The sequence below is a fragment of the Cucurbita maxima genome, unplaced genomic scaffold, assembly GCF_002738345.1.
Source record: "Cucurbita maxima cultivar Rimu unplaced genomic scaffold, Cmax_1.0 Cma_Scf00006, whole genome shotgun sequence".
Lineage (NCBI taxonomy): Eukaryota > Viridiplantae > Streptophyta > Magnoliopsida > Cucurbitales > Cucurbitaceae > Cucurbita > Cucurbita maxima.
In genome coordinates this window covers 3631213-3646130 of record NW_019272022.1, presented here as the reverse complement: position 1 = coordinate 3646130, position 14918 = coordinate 3631213, and the positions used below count along the sequence as shown (strand labels likewise).

General features: G+C 34.9%; 2 protein-coding genes across 4 annotated transcripts in view; both read right to left on the bottom strand.

Annotated features, from left to right (window-relative positions):
* The window catches only part of LOC111480323, a 2283-nt gene extending 617 nt beyond the window's left edge, over positions 1-1666 (bottom strand). Inside the window, exons 1-3 of one of the 2 annotated variants that reach the window (XM_023125296.1) lie at positions 1145-1666; positions 426-544; positions 12-191 (exon numbers count right to left, since the gene is read on the bottom strand). In XM_023125296.1, coding sequence (XP_022981064.1) covers positions 41-191; positions 426-544; positions 1145-1372 — 498 coding nt within the window. In that variant the 5' untranslated portion in view covers positions 1373-1666 and the 3' untranslated portion in view covers positions 12-40. The remainder of the gene's footprint in view (positions 1-11; positions 192-425; positions 545-1144) is intronic. The other variant, XM_023125297.1, reaches the window with a different exon arrangement.
* Positions 1667-2468: 802 nt separating this feature from the next.
* Positions 2469-14289, bottom strand: LOC111480233. Of its 2 annotated transcripts, none has more exons than XM_023125160.1 (16): positions 13821-14289; positions 13446-13565; positions 12984-13151; positions 12397-12684; positions 12176-12261; positions 11399-11483; positions 11101-11313; positions 9620-9679; positions 7855-7934; positions 7252-7559; positions 7066-7157; positions 6860-6986; positions 3727-4883; positions 3366-3661; positions 2981-3154; positions 2469-2870 (listed from the first exon to the last, which is right to left on the bottom strand). In XM_023125160.1, exons 1-16 carry the CDS (start codon positions 14055-14057, stop codon positions 2744-2746), a joined length of 3618 nt encoding a protein of 1205 aa, XP_022980928.1. In that variant the 5' UTR covers positions 14058-14289; the 3' UTR covers positions 2469-2743. The 2 variants fall into 2 exon arrangements, with proteins under 2 accessions (XP_022980928.1, XP_022980929.1); XM_023125161.1 differs by having other exon boundaries at positions 3366-3652.
* Between the last annotated feature and the right edge of the window lie 629 nt (positions 14290-14918).

The following is a 14918-nucleotide window of genomic DNA, read 5'->3' as shown; positions in this document are numbered from 1 at the left end:
TTTTTTTTTTTTTTTTTTTTTGCCTGTAAAAGCTAGAGAACTAAGCAAGAAGCCAGAAGTTCTTCTGCCACCTGGTGTTGATAAGGTAACCGCCCATCCCATAGGTCTGTTTTCTAACCCCAATTGTACAGCAATCTGCATGGTTGATGCACTGTTCCACAAGCTGCTCTGAGCTGCTGGTCCCACAGAAGCTGCAATACAAAAGAACAATGTCGACCAGGTTAGTAATCATCATTCAAATCTTTCCTTTATTTTCTGTTTAGTACAGTTTAATCAAATGTGTAAATTTAATCTGTACTTATAGAGGAGGGTGAACATTTGAAAATATAGAAACAAAATAATGACACTATTATTTTTGAACTTTTATTTACTTGTTTGAATGACAAAGCCAGTATATAAAAATGATGGAAGAGGTTGGGACCCACCACCCAAACAGAGAAGGCTTTTTCTGGGGCACCACCAAAACAGATGCCTCAAGCTTCTTCACTTGGCTCAATACTGTCTCTAGTTTTGGGCCTTGAATCACCAGTGCCTCAACTTCCACCTGAAATTTTGAACCAAAATTAAAATCACCCACAGAACCCAAAACTGCACTCATCTGTAATTAAGACTTAAAAATGGTTCCTTCTTTTCTTTTGCGAACATGAATCTGGATAATGGAGGAGCACTAGGAAAAGGTTTTAGTTGGTATAGCTAGTGGCTTAGGCATCTCGAGATTTCTCTCCTTACCATGCTCTTTGCCTTTGTCTTTTCCCCTTATCTTATTTATTATGAACACATGCATTGGAAGTGAAAACCACCAGGTTAAAGATAACACAATATATATATATATATATATATATATATATATATATATATATAAAGCTGTTCCCCATGTGGCCCATATACTCGCACATACTTTTCCAGTAAGAGAGATTTAGAAATTATTTAACTTGATAACCCATAATCAAATCTTTAACCTCTTCTATGAATTAAGTGTCTACGAACTGTTACTTTTTAATCATTTTCAAACTGAAATTACATGCATGTATCTTGAGTCTGCAGGATGATAATACATTCAAGCAAAAAATGTTGTAGAGACAGAAGATGCAGCCAAACCCATGAAAGATTAGGAGGTTATTTATCCAAAATAAAGAACGTATACCTCAGGTCTAGAAGCTTTGCAGAGGTAGCCAAGAGAGTTAGCAAGAAAAGAAGAAGAATCAGGAGTTTCAGAGAGCTTGTTTGAGTGAGAAACAATGTGAAGAAGAGTGAACAAATCACCCTTATTAGCCACATGAGTTAGAGCCCACAGCATAGCATGCTTGGACTGCGATGAATGATCCACCACCACCATCACCCTCTTCTTACCGCACCTCTCAAACCCTTCCATGGACGCTCAGTTCAAAGCTTTAGCTGTACAGCCAAACCACCTCACTTTCTCAGTTTTTGTTGCCTTAAAACAAGGAACCTCTTCAGATGTGTTGGCGTTAGCTCCAACCCCTTTAAGCTAGGAAGAAAGAAGGTGGTTGGTTATATAGAAACTAGAGTTTTTCACTTGGAGTAGAGAGAGGAGATGGGACCGAGTGATAAATACGAAGCCATGATTTACAAGTTTTATGAGTCACGGGAGTCGCTGAACTGACGGTGCCTTTTTACAGTCTACTTATAACATTGATGCAAATGAGGACAGTACTGCTACTCAGCCTATTTTTTGATGATGATAGGGAAGGCTCTCTGTGCTGTTATCTCGCTTGCATCTTTTTCAGAACCTATATTTCCTTTTTTACATTGTTTGAATAAATCTATGATTACCCTCATATGCTTTGGAAAATAAAATAAAACAAACCTTTTTTTTTTCTTTTTTTTCTTTTTTTTCTTTTTTTTCTTTTTTTTCTTTTTTTTCTTTTCTTCTTTTGGTGTGGGAAAGATCTTTCGCAGAGATCGACGAACAGTGCCAAAGTGGTCCATCCTCATTCAAACTACTGTTTGGTGTTTCCGTCACGAGTTGCCTTATTTGTTGCTGACCTTTTCCAAGGACAGTTTTATCAACAGAAAAAATAAATAAAATGCAATAAAATAATAATTTTTAAAATATGTCTAATAATAAGTTTTTTATCTTTTACATGTTAAATTATTTATAAAGATAAGATTATGAGCGCTTATTTTAATTACAATTGAAATAAATAAAATAACTTCTTGGGAAAATTTTGCAAATTTAAAAACATCCCCATTTTTTATATTATATAGGTTTTTACATAATTCTAAAACTAAAAAACAAGAACTGACTATAAAATGAGAAATAGAAGATTATGTAAAAAAAATACAAAAACAACTTATAATCAAGTATTTTTTACCATCTAAGAGTACTAAAATGAGATTCCGAACCACAAATTTAATTAATGATATATTTTAATGAATTCAACTATATTAAGACATTCTATCAAGGATTTCAAATAAAAGCAAAAAAGAATTATAATCTGTACATATTCTTTTAATACAAATTTTGTATTAATAATTAATCAATAAAGTTACTAAAAAAATTGTAAACTTGAAATAAATGGGACGAAATTTAATTACAAGCATAAACTATCTACCAACCTAGTTAATCTTCTAATCTTCTAATCTTCTAATCTTCTAATCTTCTAATCTTCTAATCTTCTAATCTTCTAATGTAATGAAGGCCTCACTCTCAATAGCCTTTTATTCCCTACAGCCATTCATTATCTCATTAGCTTTTTATTCCCTACAGCTATTCACTATATCATAGTAACCTAACGGTGTTAGTATGAATATCTTTGTATGGAAGGTTAGATTCTCCTAGCAGCATTATATCTTCGGGGGAGAAGAGACGAGAACCAGTGCTCAAGTAGTGTTGTGCAACACGACCCCTACATTACAAATCAATAAAAAAAAGAACTATTAAGGGATCGGAAAAGGTTTAAAGCTAAGAGTTTCTAGTAAAACTGGAAAGAATCATGCAGTCATTATTGGTACAAACCTTCGTCTTTTCGTCTTATCATTGCCATCGACGTTTGAGATACGTAGAGTCTCTGATCTTGAAATGCAGCGCAACGAAGAAAGATATTCGAAGAATTGTACACCTTTCAATGCCAAATGCAATCTGTTGGGAGCCACATGCTGAACTACGTCCAAGAGACGTGATTTCATATCTCTGCTCAAAAGACATTTAGAAGTTAGTACAAGTGTGAGAAGTTTTTCTTGTAACTGAGATCATGAAGATTGAATCTTTAAAATCTCAATTGGTAACAATTAATTTTTTTGTTTTTAAGAATTAAGCTTATAAACACTACTTCCACCTAAATCATCCTAAATCATCCTAGCAGATGAGCAAATATCCATATGAATGGAGATTTCAGTCTTACCTCTCTTGCATATGACTATTTTCTGGAAGGCTCAGTTCACTACCTTTCTTAGTGGAAGAGGAGCTATCCATCATATTGTGCCTCATTAATTTTCCCGATACTGCTGTATTAGTCGTAGAGGCAAGCATCTCTGGTACAATATCGAACGAGCTACCGAGGCCCACACGAGAAGCCATGGTAGCAATATCACTCACAATGGAGCAAAATCCATGCTGAGCAATTGTAGATGACATTTGCAATTGCTGGCCTCCAAAGAAGAATGAGTCTGGCTCTTCAGATACAAAAGTCGGTTTATCCTAAAGAGAAATATGGTTACTTTTATGGAAACTAATTCGTGATACACGCAAGTTAAAGCACTTACTTGTAGTTGGCAGGAAGAAAACAACAGGTCTGAATCTGAAATTAGATGGCTCATTCTATGAACTAATTCGACAATCTGAACGGTTTCTTGCTTTTCTGGCACAATATGATGCCCTAGAAGATCTAAGTGATGGTGGCGAAGTTGTTTCCACAATTTATGCACTAAATCACCAGATACGTTCAAATCAGGTTTCTTTATAGGCTTGAACTTGTTAAAGTCTACACGGCTGCACTCATCCATCACAGGATATGTTCTGATAATGTTTTCCATATGTCCATTACAAGAAAATTCTTCCCCCTCTTCGCGCGATGAATTAAATACATTGCAAAAATTTTCCAAAACAGCCGTAGTTTCTTGTATGGGATGTGTAGGTGAATTGAAACTATTGGCTTCAACTGATAACACGTTCTGAGAAAGCTCATTCATAGAAACTTCTGGACTGGCACCAGCATCACCATGAGATGCCATTTCGGTAAACATCTCCGTATCATGAATTTCTGTCTCAGGAACAAATATCGACTCTGGCACGTATGAGGTAGTGACAGACATAAACATCTCGTTCAGATCTATACCACCTGCAGTTTCTGAACATGGATAATTATCTTCAACAGTATTATCTGTCGTATGATAAAGCAGCCCATTTAATTGGCTCGAGTAATTTGGAGGTGCTGGTTGGTGAGACAATAATATACTGTCATCTCTATTTGGGATCTGAGAGCATTCCTTGTTGACATGCACATCTTCAGAATCAGAAGACACCACCATATCCAGCCTTCTTCGGCGCTTCTTACTAGATAAAGGAATAGTGGTTCCTGAAATATCAGAACACTCATGTGCAGCATCAAACTTCACTGCAAAGTCATTGTGATCTTGAATAGAGCCATTCCTACTCAACATCGCTGCCTTCTTGGCCTCTAAAAGATAACTGTTTTCATAATTTTGAGAGTCCTGGCCATTCTGCATTTCCTCTTCATAAAATTCACTTTCACGTGCTTCCAACAAGCAAGTTGTTTCCATTCTTAATAACGACTTTGTGATCTCTTTGTCAAGTAGCACTGATAACTGAGATGGGAAACTCCATGGCATTATCACCGGAAGTATCTGATGGCCAGCATCAAGATCAAATAAAAGTGAGCCATACTTCTTCTGAATTTTATCTGCACAATCAAATACGTCCATAAGATAAATAACCAACACAAATAAAAATCATTTCCAAATATTCTCTCCAAAAGCATCAGGATCGGCATTTAGTGAAGCAATTACCTCGTTTCAATTAAAGCATCGCAGAGTCCAACAATGGTAAAGAAAACTAACGGTAGAAGATGAGGGTTTGTGTATGGGAGGGGAAAATAGGTGCACGTGCAAATAGCCTAGTGTTAAAAGATATCAGAGTGTATTTCTCACTCATGCTCTTGAAAATACTATTGGACTACAAAGTAACTTTTATTCAATAAAACTGTATTTCTGTCTAACCTTAAAAATGTTACCATTCCAATAAATTATAATATACAATTTTTTTTTTTATTTTTAAATAAACATCTCACATCACTTAAATGACACCTTGAAAGAGCCTTCGAGTAAGCAAGAAACTTTTCACCCTAGAGTATGCCAAGTGGGTCCTAGGAAGCGTACAATCAATTATATATAAGAACTTATACAGCTCATATTAGCTCAAGAAACCCCGAAGGCTGAAGTAGTAGCATGGTGTCTGTCATGTTTCTTAAAGCCTACTGCACTGCTATCTTCACTGTAATTTTCTATTGATGCAGTTTCTTGTCAAGCAACTAGATCTCAATGTATATTAAATGAATGACCACCCAAACTTGTGCACAGGTGTATGACAAGTTGATATGAACCAAGGCATCAATCATGCAAGATAAACTTTAAGGAAGATGTGAAGAAAATGTTGTTCAAATTATCACAAGATGTTGCAATTCATACCACATTAAAGAAGAATCAAGCTTCATTTATTCTTAGATGGTTACAAATTTTGGGTGGATGATAATCTAGAGTTATGGTGTTTCTTTAATGTATTTTAAGATTTTTATTTACTTTAAGGTTACATTTACAAGTAGCTAATTATGGTCATAAAGTACGTAGGTTACCACTCTTAAAATGCCTCATAGAATGTTAAGGGTTTTCATTTTGAGGCTGTATAAAGCCATGTATATCATCTTTGTAAAGTAGACTTGGAAAATGTAGTAAAAGGAGCACATACGAAAAAATGTGTCTCAATCATGCCACAAAAACTTCATGGTAGATGATAAGAGTATGCCGATACAGGTTTGGATTTAGGGAGGTTTCATTGCATTTTTTAATTTTAAAAGAATTATTTTTAAAGTTTTAAGTAACAATAGTTAGTAGTCATTATGGTATTGATGGGCATGAGAGTTACAACCTTTCAATTGACCATAGGTTACTTCAAGGTTTATTTTCAAGGCTACAAATAGTCATTCATGTCGTTGCATTAGTACGATTTCTTAGAAATTCTATGCAGTTTAAATTGCATGGGATGATTCCTTATCACAAGTAGGGATGTGGATTAACTTGATGGGTTGGTTCAAAGTTCAGTATTGGTGATAAATCGGCCCACTTGGACCCCATATTGGCAACACAATACACGGAAGCTACGTCTTAAAATATAATGCTAAACCGTAAAGCTTATGGCTATTGTACATATCGACTTCTTTTACTTTTTTTATTTATTATTTTATTTCATTTTTTTTAAAAGGAAAAAGATACATCCTTGAAGTAATGAAATTGGATGTATCAACTTATGTCTAGATACTTCCAAGGTCCTCGCTTCAAATATTTGAAAACTCAAAGAACTTTTAAAACCCATTGGTTTCCGATAAGTTTTTTTTTATTAAAAAAAACAAAATCTTGCAATATCACAATCAGAACGGTTAACGTGCCTTTGCATATTACATGACAGGCTTATTATCAAGGTAAGCTTCAAGGACGCAAAGAATCCTTCATATCACTGGACCATAAGTGATTAGTTTCTGACTATGAAATCAAAGAGTGGTCATGCTCATATAGACAGCCAAAATGATATAAAAGGAAAATACAATCAGAGAAAAGGAAGATTTAACGACGACAATCATATTTATACTTGGGAAGCATGACTGACCTCTAAATTCTTTACCCTGGCACCAGAACTGAAGATGCATAATGGCTTTCCGAATATCGTTGTGGTAACAATGAATAATACGCTCAAGTAAGCATTTTTGGATGTTGACTCCTTCAGAAGCACAAATCTGAAAGGGAAGCAATAGTGAATCAATCGAATGTAAATTCAAGCAATATGTCATTAGTAGATGAGCCAAAAGCACACACCATATATAAATGGCTGAGTAGTTCCGTTGATGATGGTTGTATTAAAGAGACTTGTAGCCTGTCCAACCTAGCAGGGAGAACAGGATCGCTACCTATAGTTCAAGGATAAAAACAAGAGTGAATTCATCATTGCAAACTGTAAAATGACTACAAAATGAAATTAGAACCACAAATAAGCACTCTTACTATTGCTGGTCAAAATTATGGGAATCTTTCCTGTGTCAGCAATCTCTTGAATTGCAGAAATAAAACCACGATCCTCAGGAAAAAGGATATCCACGTCCTCTAAAAGAATTAAAGGCTTAGCTTCACCTTGGCTGCTGGTGCTTTCAGATGCGATGTATCCAAATTCTCCAACTTTAATGTTATCATCAGAATCATTGTTTGACAAAGGGATGGGTTCAGTCACCTCATTGGCAAAATTGTCCTCTTGAAGAGAGGAAGGATATTTTTCAATAAAATTGTTCCTTGACCCCTGGAAATCTTTTACAGGCCTGTAAGATAACCATACTTTCGATCATTCTGAAAAACATTTATGGGTAGCTAAAAGAAAAATTTTACGTAGAGTTGTATAGTTGATTGAGCAATATCAAAATGGACTCCAGGCATAATTTGATACTCTCTCTTTTTGTAGGATAAATCAACGACAAATATGCACCAGACACTGAAATTTTTTTAAAATAACAATAATAAAATAACTAAAAACCTGCAGAACAAGCAATATCATAAAGCTTTAAGAAATCATTTATAACGTGGAGAAATCTAACCCAAAATTTAAATAGAACGGACCAATTTAGCTGGTGAGAATGTAAAACCCCTCCAATCTCCTGCTTGAGAACAGCTCCTGATCGAATGACAGATGCACTGTACTGAAGGACAATGTATTATACAGTCAATTTTATTTTTTTAATAAGAAATAATATTGATATATTTACGTCAATCAAAAAAGGAGTTACTACATAGAGCCTGGGGGTAGAGGAGACCACCACCATAAAGAATCTATTGCAAAAAGATCCTCCCAATCACGTTTAAACAAAAGAGCAGAGGTTTTTTTAGTTAAAAATGATAATCATTTGATTTCTTTCCATCTATAAAAGCAACAAAAGTATAAACGTTCCAAAAAAATAATAATAATCCAATCAAGCTGGAAAATGTCCAAAGTTGCAGAAACTATCTAAGGAATTCTTTTTTCTCATAATAAGTTCCTTGATTTCTTTTTATCCATTAAAATAACAACAAAAGCTCTCACCATGGATCTTGGCTGAATGACATGCCAAAATATAATTAAGAAATTCTACCTCTTCAGCTATTTAGGGGTTTCATCATCGAGAACATGAAGACAATATGATATAGAGCCCAGTTTTAAGCCAATTAGGGATATTAAAGCTTCAATAGACAAGAAGAAGTAAAAGGCAACATCAATTAGAATTAATAGGGATGAGATTCAAAAAAGTGGACTTAAGTCGCCCCGTCTTTGATAGAACTACGACCAACCACCGAGTTTAACTCAAAGTCTGATCCAATTCTCAAGTTCTCTTCCAAAGAGGTTTCTCTTAATTCCTAAGACCCAATTCAGATATAGTCAAGTTTCTAGATGGAATTTACATCGTCGTTATTGACGAGTTTGGAAGACAATTGTATATACATGAAGGATATATCATGAACAAAGTCAACAAAAAGGCTTCTGTACCATCACTTGCCCAAAACAAAATCATTCAAGTTTAGCAGCAGCAAATTCTTTGTTTCCAAGCTTATTCACTTCGCAAAGCAAAATAGTTTATCAGTATAATCAATGAGAACCTCCATAATCTTTACTTGTGGATAATAGAAGGATAACAGGTACTTATTCATCCAAATAGCAATGTTTTTCTATTTGCTTCTTTTTGAAGAGAGAAAGTTCAAGTTCCGGTATAATCAAACTCAGTTAAAATTTATAAACTATTTTTTTAGTTCATAACATTGGGATAGAGATTTAAAACTCTAACCTCTTGGTCGAGAGTACATGTCAATTAATGTTGAGTTATGCTCGCTATTAGCAGAACTTTATAAACGGTTAAGTCCAATAAGTAGAAAATATCAATACTGTGGACATTCTGATGATGCTTTTATGAAATCAAATGAAGAAATGAACAAAATCGACACTTCAAAGGTTTTCCCAATGATTGGGTGATTTAATATATGTTTCCCTCATCATCATTTCTGAAGCATCTTCAAAATAATTTTAACCATCGAAACTTTATTGGAAGGTGTGGCATAAAGTCAAATCATTCTTATACACAAAGTATTAAGCTCCGTCAATCTAAGGGTGCAGTGAAATTCCTTTGGGAAACTGTAACAAACAAATAATGTAGGAGCTGAAAGCATGACTTACCTATCAAGGGAAAAACATTTGATAATTAATTCATGTGTATATTATGCAACATCAATGATATATTATATTTAACCAATACCTTTTCACATCTATAATTCATTGAAGGCTTAAAATTTAACTTCAGCAACCATCATCACGTAACAGGAGAAATTAGCATGGGAAAAAATGCCAAATTAGCATTACCTCAATAACCCTGAAACCATGCTCTTCGGCACAAGCATAAATAGCTGCAGATTTCCCACTCTGCAAACATATAGAAATATTTAACGAAAGAGAAAAATTAGCCCAGAAAAGAGAATCAATTCCCACATTCATAACCTGCAACCCTTAGAAGAGATAAAGGTTCAGCTTCAAAGTATTTAGAATATAAAGCACATTTTAGATAGATAATAAAAATGGTCTAAAAATTACTTCCCCGCAGGAACAGAATATTAACAGTCGAATAAAAGAGGCCAAGAAGAAAACCCAATATAGCTGTAAACCATGGACCACCAACTTGAAACCCGAAGAAATCCATTAAATGTTTTTACATCCAATCGTAATTCGCACCTCTGTACCATTTTTATTCTCCAATTGCAGAGTAGCTACCAAGTTGGCTATTGGAGGAAGAAACTGAATCAAAGACTTGTGTTTTCCATTTAACTTACTTGAATATTTGCATCTCTAGTTTTCCTTTTCTTCTTTTTCTCTCTTTTAGCCCAAACATCAGGAAGACTACAACCTTTTTAAAAACACCTCAGGCAGCATGACCAATTACATATGGATCAAACTCATGCACCATAAAACGAGCAGAAATGCCCAAGTCTTAAGGCAATAAAGGGTATCCTCTTACCCACAGAAAGGCTATCTTGTCTTGACAAAACAGATTCCAACAAAGTTTAAGTAACCATATTTCTCAGAGGTTTTGATACCCAAATAAAAAACCATATGTAAAAATTATGGTTAGAAGGTAACAGAAGAGACAGGAGAAGAAAGAAGGTTGGTGTCATACTAGAGATACTTTTGTTTCCTCCTTTTGGAACGCCTTGCATAAAACTGTGTGTAATTATAAAAGAGTAACTTTTAACTCCTATTAAATTTTGCTTCCTATATCTTTTTAGAATAAAAAAAATTAAAGAAGTAATGTAATTTTGAGTAAATTGGTATGTGGACAAAATAAACTGCAAATTCATACAAAATTAGTCTTTCCTTCATGACAGTTCTTCCTCAATTAACATTTATTTCATAGAGCAAATGGAACATTAAAAACAAGCATTTGATATTCAACAAGAGATGCCTTTCCAATATGAGGATTTGCAAGAATTAAAGACTAATTGCATAAGAAGTATGGCACAGCCACACCTCAAAATAAACTGTCAGTTACTTTCATGACCATCTAACACCATACAAGTTGAAAACATGTAGAAGATGTTTTTCTGTGCAATAAAGTGGCAAAGAAACATACGATGGCCAAACAAATGACTTATTTACTTTTTGCATCCACGATGATGAACAAACAAAAAATTAACAGAGTTGCTCAAAATCAGCTTCTACTTAATTTTAAGATGTGATCAAGACTAAAAAGAAGTAGATTTCTAGACAAGAATTTACTTTGTTTCAGTGACAATTACAAAACCAAACAAATGTAAACATATATCAGGTGATAATAGTGAGTTTCTGTATACCCCAGATGATCCAGTGACGAGGAGTACATTCTTTAGGCTATCCTCACCATCTGGATTTTCATAGTCAGAATCACTCTGATAACAGTTCCCATTGTTATCTTCCTTCTGGAATTTATTTCCCCCAACAAAATCTTTCTTGTTCCGGGAATTTTTTTCATACCAGAGATGTAGCCACCCACTTAAAAAATTGACTGATTCAAGATTACCGCATACCTGTAAAACAATGCATCAGAGAAGGGACAATAGAGGAAAACAGAAGCCAGAAAGCTATGGTTGCTAATACAGATTGGCAGCAAACCTCCATGGCCATCCTCGGCTGATACTTGTATGTCCATAAACAATTTTTGGGGCAGCTTTGACAACGATCGTAGTATGACCGCATTCTATTATTACAAAACAATTTTTAAAATTTTGTGATCAAATAATAAGAAAAAACAGGCAGGAAATTAAGCATAAATGTTTTAGAGAAGCACAATCCCCAGTACCAAAGATACCTATTGAAAACTACCACTGAAATGTTGAAACATTTGAAAATGCAAGGAGCCGCTCATAAGGATGTATGATGCGTTAATCGGACAACAAGGTTATAATCCACGACATAATAAAACTATGAAAGCATAAAACTACAAGTTCCCTCACAAATTATGAATTGAACTCACATCATGTTTGCTTTCGAATATTAATAGTAAACTGACATTAGCAACATCATGAGCAGTAAATTAACCAAATTATAGATTAAATTTCATTCCTAAAGTAGGAAGACTAAAATTGTGAAAAGAACAATTTAAACGATCACGCATTAGCTAGTTGTACCATATACTGAAGCCATAAATATTCGCAGCATTTTAAATTAAGTTGTAAGGCTTTAAATTCCTATTAAAAAGAATTTAGTTTCTAGAGTTTAAATTGAAAATATAGAACTGATAGCATTTGATACCATGCTTAAGCTTTAACATCCTAAACAGGCAGAGTTTGATAGGAAAAAATAAAAAAAGCAAAAAAGCAAATCAAAATCGAGGTTCTCTAGGAACAAGAAAATGGGTCAAAGAACTTTACCGTTCATAACAGTACTAACCTGTCCTGAAGAAATCTACTTCGATGCTCAAGGATTGGCCCTGCTTTACAATCACTAGGCCCAAGTGTTTTATTCGGGTTACCATCCTGACAACAAGAGAAAGAGATGATTTGAGTTCTAAATTAGGCACTGGTAGTTACAACTTGTGAAGTTGAAACAAGTTCAACTTTCGAAAGTAGAGAAAGAAGGAATGTAACACATGAATGAAGGAGGAAATTTACCACTTCTGCAGTACTTAGGACGTGACGGATAATCATTTCCTCATCAGCATCCACATTGTATACAGTTGATGTTAACTCTTTAATGCATTCTTGCTTGGCGGAACCGTGATCTATGGGCTCCACAATTGCACCAGAAGCAGGCAACACAATTGGAAGATCATCTACACTTAAAGACTTAACGCAGCCTTCAAATACTGATGAACAAGTGTTTTGCAAGGTATGACCATTATTTACAACACTTCTGTCAAGGAATGTCCAGTTTTGCCAGTCTGGCGATAGTTCATCATCCTGCATGGTACTATCAATATTATTACTCATGGATGGAAAATAAAAGATCTATTCGTCAACATTTTGAGAGGATACTAAGTCAAGGGCAGTGAGCTACCAGTGGAAGAAATGAAAGGGAGTGGATGGGGTAGTTTAAAATATGGTATTATCAGACAATGGCATCAGATAGATGTATTTACTAGTATCCTGAGATAATCTGAGTTTTTCTTTGCATATACTAAACTTCACAAATGATCGTTTGTGGCAGCACTTTGCCTTTTTTGCATGCTATGCATAAAGCTATGACAAGAAAACCATACCCCAGCTCTTTCATAGACGTGAATTGGATTACAATCAGTTCCGCTTTTCTTTCTCCCAACATTGCGCCCTCTCTCTGCCGATTGAGTATCCCCTTCACTTTTCTTCCCTGCTTTTAGGGATGCGAAAAAGGGATGTATTTGATTTCCAGGAAACATCCGTAAATTTTCCTGATCGTACAAACAAGGGGTTAGGGCTGTAGATTTAGATATTTAATGTAATCACATTGAACAAAGATAAATGCAATATTCACTTCCTTTTCCAACTCCATGCTCACGAGTGGAAATTCCAAAACCTACACATAAACTCAAATCTCTACGCGTGGTACATCGTGAGAGCACAAACTAGCAACTAACAGGAACACAAGTTCATAATTGACATGCAGAAATTTAGCAGCCTTGAATAAAAAACAAAAACTGTGCCATTAAATTTGTGATATAGCGACGACAAACTATAATACTGACCTCCCTATCGATTTTCGCCTCTAGTCGCAGGTCTGGAATTGTCCGAGTTGGAGTTGTTGCCTCTTCAGCATGTAAAATTTTCTTTGGCGTCAAGTTTACCGCTCGCTTCTCCTTCGCTTGCTGTATGTAAAGTATGATTATTTCATCTTGAAAAATCACTATAGTTTCATGTAGAGATGCAGACCTTTTCCAATTTGAAAATAACCAAAAACACATATAGTACATTGTAGTTCAGTGTCTAATTCCAGAATTATCCCAACTCCAAACATTCAGAAATTTAGTCTAACTAAACAATTCATGATACAACTATTCTCATACCTGCTGACAATCATAAAGCAATTAGAGTATTAATTCATTCAATTAAAGTCACTTCACCTTCTTCGCGCTTCTAGATTGAGGCGTCGTCTTTCCCTTCGACTTTCTTTTCTTCTTGCCCTGACTCCCGCATAATTCCTCCTCTTGATCTCCTCCATTATCTTCGTGTTCTTGAGGCTTGTGAGGAAGAAGCGTTGACTGTACCAGTCGGCGTTGAACGCTCCTAGGCATTGGCTTGCCGATCTCAGTGGCGTCAGTCTCCATCGCATTCCCGGATTGCTTAGCCGGACTCTCCATGAATTTAACCCCAATTGTAGGTGATCTACAGAGTAAATCTCAGGAACTAGGGATTTGAGAGAACTTGAGAATCTCTGAGAGTGAGCTGAAGCATACTCGGGTAACGCAACGTAATCTGAGGTTCAACAAGAACCTCAGAGGGGAAAGCGGAAGATGAAATTGGAGGGAATCAACTCGTCTGTTCCCGCGCGGACGATGCTTTTTTCTCTCTCTCTCTCTCCTCGAATTTACAGTGATATCTTAATTCTTAATTAATTAATCGATAAATATAAAAAATTAAGCTAAATTTATATATATATATATATATTTATTTATTTATTTATTTTTATTTTTTTTAATGTAGCGAGATTTTTAGATTACGTTACGGGTTAGATTCGTTATTTTAAAACGAAATATTATATTTTTTATTTTTAAAATTATATTCATAATTTTTCATTAAATATATTCATATAATTTGATTCATTGATATATGTAGACCCTACTTTGGGTTTAAATTAAAGTGACTAATATTTAGGAAGCTACCATATTTGTATCCCTTATTATTTTATACTTTCCATTTATCATTTTTTTTTTAATTTAAAGTAATTTAGCGGTGTGTGTGAGATTATGTTCGGTTGTATTGCACACTCGAGCGTTTGAAAGTATGACGTCTGCATGAGATACCCTATCTTTAGTTTCTTCTAGTGAATTTGCAATATACGTTTAAAAGTTTAGAGTAGTTAACAGGTATATATCTCTCATTGCAAAACGACACAAGAATACGACAATTAATTGTGACACGTTCGTGTGCAGTTTGGCTTCAGCTGGACCCAAAAAGATGAATTGTGCATGGCGAGTCCCCACGAGCTCTTTGCTTGTCCA

What these genes read in the sequence shown, in the direction of transcription:
- LOC111480233 (XM_023125160.1), bottom strand. Translation starts at nt 14,057, where the DNA reads ATGGAGAGTCCGGCTAAGCAATCCGGGAATGCGATGGAGACTGACGCC. An exon ending in ACGTCTATGAAAGAGCTGGG is followed by an intron (nt 12,685 to 12,983) that starts GTATGGTTTTCT and finishes AGTACCATGCAG; the next exon opens with GATGATGAACTATCGCCAGA. An exon ending in TACTCAGCCATTTATATATG is followed by an intron (nt 6,987 to 7,065) that starts GTGTGTGCTTTT and finishes CTTCCCTTTCAG; the next exon opens with ATTTGTGCTTCTGAAGGAGT.